At 51.8% G+C, this 13,030-nt stretch overlaps 1 protein-coding gene across 1 annotated transcript; it reads left to right on the plus strand.

Annotated features, from left to right (window-relative positions):
- Positions 1–1,782: 1,782 nt before the first annotated feature.
- Positions 1,783–2,709, plus strand: LOC133360976 (olfactory receptor 52B6-like). Its single transcript, XM_061579859.1, has one exon. It carries the CDS (start codon positions 1,783–1,785, stop codon positions 2,707–2,709), a length of 927 nt encoding a protein of 308 aa, XP_061435843.1.
- Positions 2,710–13,030: the final 10,321 nt, after the last annotated feature.

Below are 13,030 nucleotides of genomic sequence, written 5' to 3' on the forward strand. Positions count from 1 at the left end.
TCCTTGCAGCACCACACGACGCTCCGACCCTCCGAGTGAAGGCTGCAGTAAGCCTCCTCATTCTCCAACATTGAATGCCATGGACGTTGGGAGTGTGCCTGTCGCTTTTTCTCATTCAGCCAGAATACCTCCTGCGTCAGCCATCGTCGCTGGGCAGCTTTGGACCATGTACCCAAATGATCATTTGCAGTTGCATGAGCCACAGTCCTAAATCTCGCCCATTTCCCATTAGCTGCATGCGATGAGGAAATTCTCACTCGCAACTTTCATCAGATATCTGAGACCAGGCCACGGTGTGTTTGAATGGGGTCCTAGATAGACACCCACATCCGAAGTGGAAGAATGGCAGGCGCATCTTACCAATGACAAACCGATGGTCAGTGGGCAGATCAGCTCCATTGTGGGTCCTTGTGTCATGGACATGGGCCCACATCCGCTGTTCCATCACTATATAGTCCAGCAGATGTTCTTGCTTGGACCCGGAGTGCTTCCAAAATGTTGTGTGGATGCGCCGATGCCGGAACATCGTGTTAGTAATAACAGCCCATAGGCTCCACAGAAGTATAGCAGCCTTTGACTGATCTGGAACATGCCTTCCAATCACTCCCGACGAGGTGCCAGCATCATGACCCACTCGATCATTCAAGTCACCCAACAGGATGACTCCCTCCCAAGGGACCACTTCAGCTAGCGCCTGTGACATGAGGCCATAGGAGGCATCTGACTCATCGGCCTTGCCTGAATCCTTCCAATGAAGTTCATCTTCAGTGGGGGCATAAGCAACCACCACCCCCATTCCTAGCCTCCCGTTAATAGGGAAGCGAGTCCACAGTCACCTGGGGCTTACAGCTTCCTACACCTCACCGTCACACTCCTACACCCCTTTCATTATTTTGTTCAAAAGAAGACCCACTCCCTGTTGTTCAGCAGTCTCCTGCCCAGAGTGGAGGCCTGTGCACCCCTCATGGTGACTGTAGCCATAGTCGGTCTACTGGACCTCCTGAATGTCACAGAGATGCATGTGGTACTGGTCCAGCTCCCGACAAAGGAGTGGCAGCCTCTCCTCTTGCAGTGAGTGCTCGAACATTCCACGTGGCCACTCGCAGTGTATTCTTCAACGTTTTTTGAAGAACCCCGAGGGTAAGAGTTCAATCTCCTGCCTCCACTAAATGGAGTTTGGTCAGGAGACGTCATAGACGCCTGTCCCTCCGGGGCTACCGACACAAACTTAGTGGGATATTTTTGAAGGTGGAGGGGTTACCAGCCCCTCGCACACATCCAGAGAGCCCCTATTGGGCAATGTGGTGGCTACAAACGCCACGAGGAGAAGACCCAAATTGAAATTGGACTTCTCCCCATGGCATTGCTCACCACAGCGTTACCACCTCCACCACCACCACCAACTCCACTCCCACCCCCATCACCACTGCTACCACCACAACCAATACTGGCCAGTTTTTGCTTCACGGCGTAAGCTCCGCTATTACAAACGGTGGTCATGAACCCACTTTCTCAACTGCCACCGTTTGGCCACTCGTAAGTCCCCCCCCCCCTCATAGCGGGTTTTGAGAGCATTTAAAACAATCCATGCGATCCGCCCAACCCCCTTTGTTTCCACCACACCCCTCCCCCACCTGTCTGACTTCCACCTCCCCTCCAACCCCCCCCCCGCCCACTCTCGCACCGGTCACCCGACGACCGCCAAACAACAAAAGCTTGACGGCGTCGTCGCTCGTCCACCAGCGGACGCTTCTCCTCGGCAACGCCTCGGGGGTCGTCCTCATGGTGCCCCCGGTGTTCGACTCGGAGGGCGCTCGGTGCCTCGCGGTCGCCGTCCTCGCCGCCGCCTTCCTCATCTCCTTCGCGGGCAACGGCCTCATTGGCCTCGCGGTCGCGAGCGAGCGCCGCCTCCACCGCCCCATGTTCATCTTCGTGGCGGCGATCGCCGCCTCCGACGTCGTCTCGTCGGCCGCCAGCCTGCCGCGCGTCATCGCCAACGCGCTGGGCCTCAACCGTATCGCGTTCGGCGAGGCGATGTCGCAGATGTTCTTCGTCCACTTCGCCACGCGCGTCCAGAGCTTCGTGCTCAGCGCCATGTCCCTGGACCGCTGCCTGGCCGTCGTGCGCCCGCTCAGGTACCGCGCCATCGCGTCCAACGCTCGCGCCCTCGCCGCCGTCGCCGCCGCGACGCTCCTGGCCCTCGCCTTCGGCCTGGTCAACATCTACCTGCTGCTGGCGATGGACGCGTGCGCGCCGCTCGTCAACCCGTCGCTCGTGTGCGACGCCCTGAGCGTGCTGCACATGTTGTGCGGCGACGTGACGCACGCGGTGCGCTACTCCTACACCATGCTCGCGGTCGCCGTCGTGCTGCCCGCCGGCTTCATCTGCCTCATGTACGCGCTCATCCTCAACGAGTGCTGCAAGCGAGACGGCTACCGGAAGGCACTGCGAACGTGCGGCAGCCACCTGCTGGTGGTCTCGGTCTACTACACATCGATCCTCTTCTCGTTCGTCAAGGGATTCATCGGCGTCGAGTCGCTGCCCGTCGGCATCAAGATGTTCTTCCAGTTGGCGCATTTCATCCTACCGCCGGCGCTCAACCCGATCATCTACGGCCTCTGCACGGCCAAGATCCGTCGGGCGATCGCCGGGATGTTCCGCAGCAAGGTGCATCCTGGGAATGGCGTCGTAGGACGGCGGGACAGTTGAACAGTGTTTCTCCCTCTCGTTCCATGTGTAATGAGCGCCGCACTTCCGGTTTGCACGGTTGGCTACGTACGGTGCGAATTAAGTTCGACACACACACACACATAGCACGATTGGTAACTTACGGTGTAAAATAAGTTCAACATACATAATCATAGCATGGTTGGTAACGTACGGTGTGAAAGAAGTTCAACATACACACATTGCACGGTTGGCTACGTATGATACATATGGAACCTGTCCAGGCGTTGCGAAGCAAATGCTCCTGTAATATTTCGTGACGTTTAATTATTTAAAGAATGCTTCAAAAATAAGTGTACCTCTTTTTGTTACGAGATTGGTACATGCGGAGAGACGGGAGCTTGGTGGTGGTGGTAGCGGCGGTGGTGGCGATGGTATCGGGGGAGCGGTGGTGTAGCAGTTAGCGCTACACTGCGAACCCGGTGTCCCGAGTTCGATTCCAACTCACGGCCAAAAAAATGGTCGATTATCTGATCCGGTCGTCGGAGACAAAGGCGGCCGGGCGTGGTGTTGGCCACCCACCCCATTGTGTGCCACAGCGCAGCTAGCCTTCATAGGTGCTGCTGCTCGCTCACAGCACTTGCCCCAACAGTCTGTTACAGGCTATGCGGGGGATATTTGTATTTGGTGTTCGGGAAACCCATGCCCTAGGCTCAGAGAGAGAGAAAGATAGACTTTTGACTTTTAAACAACTTTTATTGCCGCCAGCAGCAACAGCACTGGAGGCGATTCCGATACGAAACACACAAAGTCACCAGCAAACAAATAAACGCGAAAAATCCACGTGCTGTGGAGCTAAATGCACCACGCACAACACGAAAGAAATGCTACGTGGTGGTGGCAGTGGTGGGGGTGGTCATCGCGCACGCCACGGTGACGAGCGAGCGCTTCAGAAGATGAACACGAGGGTGCCGTCCACGCCCGGCCGCCTTTGTCTCCCCAATGGCGATGTTTACACACCTAACCAGGTACTCACTTGAGGCTGAGTCGACCTAGGGGAGGCCCGGGGCCGGTTCAGAGAATCGTCACTGGCTGTTGGCCGTGAGCGGGAATCGAACCCGGGTCGCCGGTTTCGTAGTACAGCGTAGCGCTAACCGCTACACCACCGCTCCCACCACACCCACCAACACACGCACACACAGAGACAAAAGGACATCCCCATTAGTGCGTGTAGCCTGTGACAGACTCTAGCAAATCGCCCGATGATGCTGGTTGATGTAATTACCAGCAAAACGTCATACTACTCAAATTGTGAATGTTGTGGATTTGCTCTCCAACACACCGGTGGGCTGAAGTAGTACACTACACTATACACTACACTACACACTACATTACACACTACATTACACACTACCCTATACACTACACTACACACGACACTATACACTACACTATACACTACACTATACACTACACACTACATTACACACTACCCTATACACTACACACTACACTAAACTACACAGTACACACTACACTACACACTACACTATACACTACACTACACACGACACTATACACTACACTATACACTACACTATACACTACACACTACATTACACACTACACTATACACCACACTAAACACTACACTACACACTACATTACACAGTACATTACACACTACACACTATACTCTACTCTATAAACTACACGACACACTACACTACACTATACACGACACACTACATTACACACTACACTATACACTACATTACACACTACACTCTACACTACACACTGCATTCTACACTACACTCTACACTACTTTACAAATCCCTTACTATTTGGCCGTGTGGGGTGGTGGAGGGTTACGACACAACATTTATACTCGAGCGATCTAACCCAAAAAACATTTGACTGCAAGTATTGTGGTTAATGTAAACATGATTCCTTGCAAAAGGTGTCAGTTTTGTTGCCGGGAAAAAAGGGGAAAAACCCTATTAGTATATTTTGGTACTGGCAAAGAAGGTCCCATGATATTTCTGGTTGTCTTTAGTCACTTCGAAATAAGTAAACCCGTAAAAACAAAGTTTTTCACTCTAAATCCTTTATATGCGGAACGGCTAGAGTCCTCTCGTCCTCTGGCTTGAGATGGCTGCCACTTATGGGTCAGATGATTGTCTGCAGTATTAAACAATTGGTAATTAAATATAATATTTTTGTCCTATAAAGTGTAAAATTTTGGAAAAAATTTTTCACGAACATTAATTGTCACGCACAACGAGTCTGTGTGGAAAATGTCAACTCGATTGGATCATGGGAAGTGGGTTAAAAAACGACCGAAAGACGTACACGGTCGTAAGCAAGCAAGCAAGCACGCAACCAAGCAAGCGAACTTAATATAAAGGATTTAAAAAAGGGGGAAGCCGGTAGCTCGTTGGGGGCTTTAGCCGCCCAATAAAATATCTCAGAGTGGTTGAGCGAGAGGGTGGAGGATGAATGGACGAGGTTGATGGGCGTTCGACTGTGTGTGGGGAGCGGTGGTGCAGCGGTTAGCGCGCTGCGCTATGAACCCGGCGACACGGGGTTCGATTCCCGCTCACCAATGACGATTATCTGAACCGGGCCTCTCCTAGGTCGACTCAGCCTCAAAGGAGTACCTGGTACGGTGTGTAACCATCGCCACTAGGGAGACAAAGGCGGTCGGGCGTGGTGCTGGCCACCCACCCCCTCGTGTACCGTTCCGGCCTTCATAGGTGCTCGCTAACAGCACTTGCCCCTACAGTCTGTTAAGGCTATATGGGGGATCTTTGTCTTTGGTATGTGCGGGGCAGTGCCGGATTAAGCTATTGCAGGGCCTGTAGCATATGTTATGAAGGGGCCCTGAATTAAAAAGTTATAACGTAAATATTAAAATAAGAATTTTTTACTTTCATAGTCAAATAATTGTATTTTTCATTTGCTGTAAAGCCAGATAATACGACAAATCGCTAACCTTAAACACCCAGTCGTTCATAAAAGTTGAAGGCAGTATAGTACTATAGTAATAGAGCAAGTGCAGATTCACTCAACCGGAATTGATAGCTTGAAAGCGTTTAGCGCGGGGCCCTTGAAAGTAGCTTATGTAGCTACTTTTGCTACTAGGACAATCCGGCATTGGTGTGAAGAAGTGTGGTGTATGGATGTGTGTGGTGGTGTGTCTGTGTGGGGGTGTGTGTGTGGCTGAGTCATGTAGCCCGCATGCCCAGCCACCGCATACCGAAACAGCTTTTTGTTCGGCCTGATAGAGGGGGCTAAACGGGCGCGGCACGGGCTAGAGAGAAGATGGAGCTGATGTGGTACAGGAGGACGTGGAGCTGAGTGGACTTGCCGATAACCGGTACCAGCGGTGTCAAGGTCGGCCTCTGTGGAGGAGGAGGCTCGTGAAGGACGCTGCTACTGGACAGTGCCAGGCTAGGTGCACCTTGAGCAGGCTACAGGGCCGGTTGGAGTCAGTCGCCCCTCCGGCAACAGCAGAGGGCAGGCAAGAGCGAGCGACGCTCACAACAACGGGCGTGTAAAACGCAGCTGGTGCATGCGCCAGTCAAATGCCAACATAATATGTATGGCGAGGTTTACGAACAAATATGTGAATGTATTCTATAAGATTTAAGTTATATTTTGGCGAAAGAATGACATTGATTCTGTATTCATAGCTACCACATCTTCGCTGTCTCTGTGTCATTTATTAATTCATCATCATTATCATTATTCCAGTTGAATGTCTTTCGAATGTCGTCCCCCGCCTTTTAAACCTGAAACCCGACATTCAATTGTTCGACGGATAACACGAGAAAAAACGTGCCCCCTGTAGCCGGCTACCCAGCTAGCTGATTCAACACACACACGCACATATCACGGTTGGCTACGTACGGTGCCAAAGAAATTCAACACACACATAGCACGGTTGGCTACGTACGGTGCGAAAGAAGTTCAACACACACGCACATAGCACGGTTGCACACACCAAAGACAAATATCCACTGTATAGCCTCAACAGACTGTTGGGGCAAGTGCTGTTGGCGAGCACCTATGAAGGCCAGAACAGCACACGAGGGGGTGGGTGGCCAGAACCACGCCCAGCCTCCTTTGTCTCCCCAGTGGCGATGTTTACTACACACCGCTACACCAAACCACTCATTTGAGGCCGAGTTGACCTAGGGGAGGCCCAAGACCGTTTCAGATAATCGTCACTGTCGGTGTTGGTGGCCGTTAGCGGGGAATCGAACTCGGGCGGCTGGTGTTCGCAGCGCAGCGTAGCCGCTAACCGTTGCACCACCGCTCCCCACAGACACACACCGACACACACAGGTACACAACTAGCGCGTATCTATTTATACCGTCGCGATAATGACCCCCACGTACAGACACTCGTGTCCATTCATGCGGCACTGAGTGGATGCTGGTGGTCCAATTTGTTATCTGCTGTTGCACCACCACGCCCCACCACCACCACTCAATTTCCCGTGAGGACACAGAGGAGGACGGGGCGGGGGGGAGCAGCACATTGGGAGATCGGTAACACAGATGACTAATCACCACGCATGGCACACACCTCGCTGGGTATCTCCCACACACATACATACACACACAGACACGTACACACACACACACAGACGTGTACATACACACACATCACTGGGTATCTCCTACACACAGACACGTACATACACACAGACACGTACATACACACACCTAACTGGGTATCTCCTACACACAGACACGTACACACACACACAGACGTGTACACACACACACATCACTGGGTATCTCCTAAACACACACAGACACGTACATACACACAGACACGTACATACACACAGACACGTACATAAACATAGACACGTACACACAGACACACACAGACGCACACGCACCTCACTGGGTACCTTCCAGAGCAAGATGGCAGCAGCAGCAGCCATCTTTGCTAAATTCCTACTTTCCCTCTTGCAATCCCCCTTACCTCCCCGACCTCGCTCTCTTTTTTTTTCTTATTTCTTTTTTCTTCTTCTATTTTCTCTTCTTCATTTTTTGTTTCTCCGTACTGTTCACATTTCTCCTTCTTCGCTGTTTTTTTCTTTTCATTTTTATTATCTCCCTCTCCTCCAACCCCCTCCTTCATTCCCATCCTCCACCACTTTTATAATTTCTTCGGCTCCTTATTTTTGGCGACGCCTTTGTGGGGTTTTTTTTGTTTAGCGGAGACGCCGCTCCCCCATTCCCATTTTTCCTACCTGCCCCCCCCCCGAACCACGGGGCCCACTGGGCGTGCTCTTGGCGGCCCCGCCCGCCGTAGGCCAACGCGTCGGGCAACTCCTTTTCCGCGGCCGCGCGGGCCCCCGAGGCGTCTCGCGGCACTGGGGAAGCCGCTGTGGCTTCGAGCAGTCCCGAGGATTTGAAGAATTCGAGCTCCTTATCCTCCCCCACCTACCCACCACCCAGGAAAAGTCTTTGCCATGTCGGTGAAGCTTCGCGTTCGTGGCAAGCGAAGCCGGGACAAGGCCGCCAGTTCTTCGTCGCGGCACCGGGGAAGCCGCCGTGGCTTCGAGCGGTCCCGAGGATTGGGAGAATTCGAGCTCCTTATCCCTCCACACCCACCCACCACCCGGGGGAAGTCTTTACCATGTCGGTGAAGCTTTGCGTTCGTGGCAAGCGAAGCCGGGACGAGGCCACTCGTTCTTTGTCATGGACTCCATCGCCGTGGCCCTCCTTTTCTCACTCCAGGATCCAGCCACTCGCCTCCCCCCACTTTCTCTTGCCGATGCAATGTTGGCTAATCACCTTTCAGTGCCCCCCCCCCCCCCACCACCCAAAACTACGACCAGACCCTATCCCAAACCCGCTTTTTCAATGGACCTTGCTTTGCTGCATCAAAACGACACCACGTACAATAATCCAATTTCTTTATTTCAAATTGTTGTCATGCTGAGTACAATTGTATAATTGCTGTAAAGCGCCTTGGAAAAGGCGCTATTTACACATAATTATGATAAGATATTCTCTACACACACACACATCACTGGATATCTCCCACACACAACAACCGCCATTCGCCACTAAGTGGCGGTGACGTCACCACGACGCTTGTGCCAGGCCATGTGCACCTTGAGGCCACGTGAAGTGTTGAACGCCCGCTGGCAGGAGGTCATGGGGCAGACAAATGCCACGGGTCGACTGACTGAGATGACTGGCTGATGCACCACCTGTGCCCCCTACTGTGCCAACTTGCTGTGCTTTAGCCACCTGGCGCTCCGCTTGTTGTTGTGAGCATCGCTCCTCCGCCCTCCGTTGTTGTTGGAGGGCGACTGCCTCCAACTGCCCAGTAGCGTCCTTCACGAGCCTCCTCCACTGAGGCCGATCTTGACACCGCTGATACAAGTCATCGGCAAGTCCACTCAGCTCCACGACCTCCTGTACCACATCACCCCATCTCTTTTCTAGCCCGTGAGGCGCCCGTTTAGCCCCCTCTATCTGGCCGAACAAAAGCTGTTTAGGCAAGCGGTGGCTGGGCATGTGGGCTACATGACCCAGCCAATGCAGCCTTGCCTGCCGGAGGAGCTCACCGATGGGACTTTGCCCATATCTTTCAAGGATTTGTGAGCTCCTCACACAATCCAGCCTGATTAGACACACACATACACACATCCACACGTACCTCCCCGGCTATCCCCACCACAACGACAATGGATCCCCGTATAACATTAACAGACTGTTGGGGCAAGTGCTCTTAGCAAGTAGCAGCACGTATGAAAGGCTGGCACGGCGCAAGACGGGGTAGGCGGCCAGGACCACGCCCGGCTGCCTTTGTCTCCCTAGTGCCATTTCTATGTTTAACTGATAAACTGGACTCCCGTGGTAAACTGAACTTCCATGGTGAACTGAACTCCCATGATAAACTGGACTCCCATGGTAAACTGGACTCTCATGGTGAACTGGACTCCCATGGTAAACTGAACTTCCATGGTGAACTGAACTCCCATGGTGAACTGGACTCCCATGGTGAACTGAACTTCCATGGTGAACTGAACTCCCATGATAAACTGGACTCCCATGGTAAACTGGACTCTCATGGTGAACTGGACTCCCATGGTAAACTGAACTTCCATGGTGAACTGAACTCCCATGGTGAACTGGACTCCCATGGTGAACTGAACTCCCATGATAAACTGGACTCCCATAGTGAAAATTACTCCCATGGTAAACTGAACTCCCATGGTAAACTGAAATACCACGGTAAACTGGACTTCCATGATAAACTGGACTTCCGTGGTGAACTGAACTCCCATGATAAACTGGACTCCCATGGTAAACTGAACTCCCACGATAAACTGGACTGCCATGGTAAACTAAACTCCCATGATAAACTGGACTTCCATGGTGAACTGAACTCCCATGATAAACTGGACTCTCATGGTAAACTGAACTCCCACGATAAACTGGACTTCCATGGTAAACTGAACTCCCATGATAAACTGGACTTCCATGGTGAACTGGACTTCCATGATAAACTGAACTCCCATGATAAACTGGACTCCCATGGTGAAAATTACTCCCATGGTAAACTGAACTCCCATGGTAAACTGAAATCCCACGGTAAACTGGACTTCCATGATAAACTGGACTTCCGTGGTGAACTGAACTCCTACGGTAAACTGAACTCCCACGGTAAACTGGACTGCCATGGTGACACTGCTGTGCCACCTGTGAAGGCTACCGACACTGTGGCACACGAGGGGGTGGGTGGCCAGCACCACGCCCGGCCGCCTTTGTCTCCCCAGTGGCGATGTTTACTACACATCGCCATCAGGTTACTCACTTGGGGCTGAGTCAATCTAGGGGCAGACCCAGGACCGGTTAAAATAATCGTCACTGGTGGCGTTGGCCGTGAGCGGGAATCGAACCTGGGTCGCCACCGCTACGCTCACACACAACCCCCCACACACACAAACCCACACACACAAACTCACACACACACGCACACGTGTACACACACTCACACACACCCCCCCACACACACACACCCACACATACCCACACACGCACTCTCACACACACCCCCCCACCCACACACCCTCACACCCCCACACACACACCCTCACACACCCACACACACACACGCACTCTCACACACACACGCACACACACCCCACACACACACACATACCCTCACACACACACACCCCCACACACTCACACACACACACACACCCCCACACACACACGCACTCTCACACACACACGCACACCCACACACACCCCCCCCCCCCCACACACACACACACGCACTCTCACACACACACACACACGTGTGCACACACACACCCACACACACACACACCTCACACACAGACCCCCACACACTCACACCCCCACCCCCACACACTCACACACACACACACCCCCACACACTCACACCCACACACTCACACACACACACCCCCACACACACGCACACACGCACTCTCACACACACACGCACACGTGTGCACACACACACACCCACACACACACACACCCTCACACACACACCCACACACGCACTCTCACACACACTCATCATCAGCTCTCTCACTTGGCCCCGACACTCGAGGGACTTGGGCTTCGGGGAGGAGGGGGGGGGGGATCAGGAAAAGGTGGAGTGTATAAAAGACAGAGCTGCTGCTGCTGATGATTATGAGGATGATGCTGATGCTGCTGCTGATGATGCTGCTGCTGCTGATGATGCTGCTGGCTTGGTGAGGAATCATCATCGTTTATGATTATTATAATTGTCGTAGTTTTTGTTGTTATGCGTGTTGCACTTCTTTCGCACCGCACGTAGCCAACCGTGCTGTGTGTATGTGTGTTGAACTTCTTTCACACCGTACGTAGCCAACCGCGCTGTGTGTGTTAAACTTTTTTCGCACCGTACGTAGCCAACCGTGCTGTGTGTGTGTGTGTGTTGCACTTTTTTCGCGCCCTATTCAAGCCAAACCGTGCCAATCGCAGATCCAGTGAAATGAGTTCGTCAATCTAGATGACGATGACGACGGTGACTTAACAGCAGCACCACACAGCTCCCACTGGCTTGCCCATATCGGAAGGGAGGAACGTTCCAGACGGCCGCAGAAGCAGCGGCGGCATCTGCAAGCGACCACGCGATACTGTGACCCACCGCGACTACGCCGACGCTTTTAGCCGGGGGAATGTGGACTGTGTGCATGAATCCTAATGGTTCCACAGGTGGTGAGTGAATGGGTGAGTGGCTGGCTGAGTGAGATCTTGCGGTGATGGTGGTGGTGGTGGTTGTCCACGTGTTACAGATCTTGTGGTGATGATGGTGATGATGATGGTGATAATCCACGTGTAACTGATCTTGTGATGATGATGGAGATTATGGTGATCCACATGTTACAGATGTTGTGATGATGACGGTGATGATGGTTATGATGGTGATCCACGTGCATCAGATCTTGTGATGTTGGTGATGATGATGATGGTGATCGACATGTTACAGATCTTGCGATGGTGATGATGGTGTTCCATGTGTAACAACGCTTGTGATGGTGATCGTGATGATGGTGATGATGATGGCGGTGATTCACGTTTAACAGATCTTAATCAAAATAATTACTACATTTATAGAGCGATTTTCATCAACGACCTCGAAGCGCTGAACACTACACAGCAACACCAGCAGACATTCGGCATAAAAGTTATATTATAAATACATTTTAAAAAATAATTTACTCAATTAATAAAAAAAAATAAGCGGAAGCGTACACATATGTTATAATGTGCAATTAAAAATGTCCACAGACTTATGGATGTCTCGTGAAAAAGCGTTCCATAGCCCGGGGGCTACACGGGGACAAATCTCGGTCACCCATGGACCGGAATCTTTGACCTGGGAATACAGAGAGAAGATCAGCATCATGTCCAGATCTTAGGGCCCTTGAGGTTGACATATGAGCGTGCATCATGTCATAGGCTGGGGCAAGATGGTTTCACCGCTTTGTTAACAATGGGATTTTAAACTCTATTCTATGTGAAACTGGAAGGGAGTGCAGGGAGGCCGAAACGGGTGCAATACGATGTGAAGTAAGCGTTCTTGTTAACATCCTAGCCAGCTCCATGTTGAGCATGCCCAACATTGATTAGGACCTTCTTAAGACCATACAATATGTCTATAACGAGATGAGATGAAGGCATGAACCAGTTTTTCTGAGGCATGGAAAAAAGATTGGACACGGGAAATATTCCAAAGATGGAAAAATTAAGTATTTATGTTTTTTTTCTTTCTAATAAGAGCCTTGAAGGACAATGTGGGATCACAGATGAC

This window comes from Lethenteron reissneri, chromosome 70 (assembly GCF_015708825.2).
Source record: "Lethenteron reissneri isolate LAM-NWPU_2019-01 chromosome 70, ASM1570882v1, whole genome shotgun sequence".
Classification (NCBI taxonomy): domain Eukaryota; kingdom Metazoa; phylum Chordata; class Hyperoartia; order Petromyzontiformes; family Petromyzontidae; genus Lethenteron; species Lethenteron reissneri.

What these genes read in the sequence shown, in the direction of transcription:
- LOC133360976 (XM_061579859.1), top strand. Translation starts at nt 1,783, where the DNA reads ATGGTGCCCCCGGTGTTCGACTCGGAGGGCGCTCGGTGCCTCGCGGTC.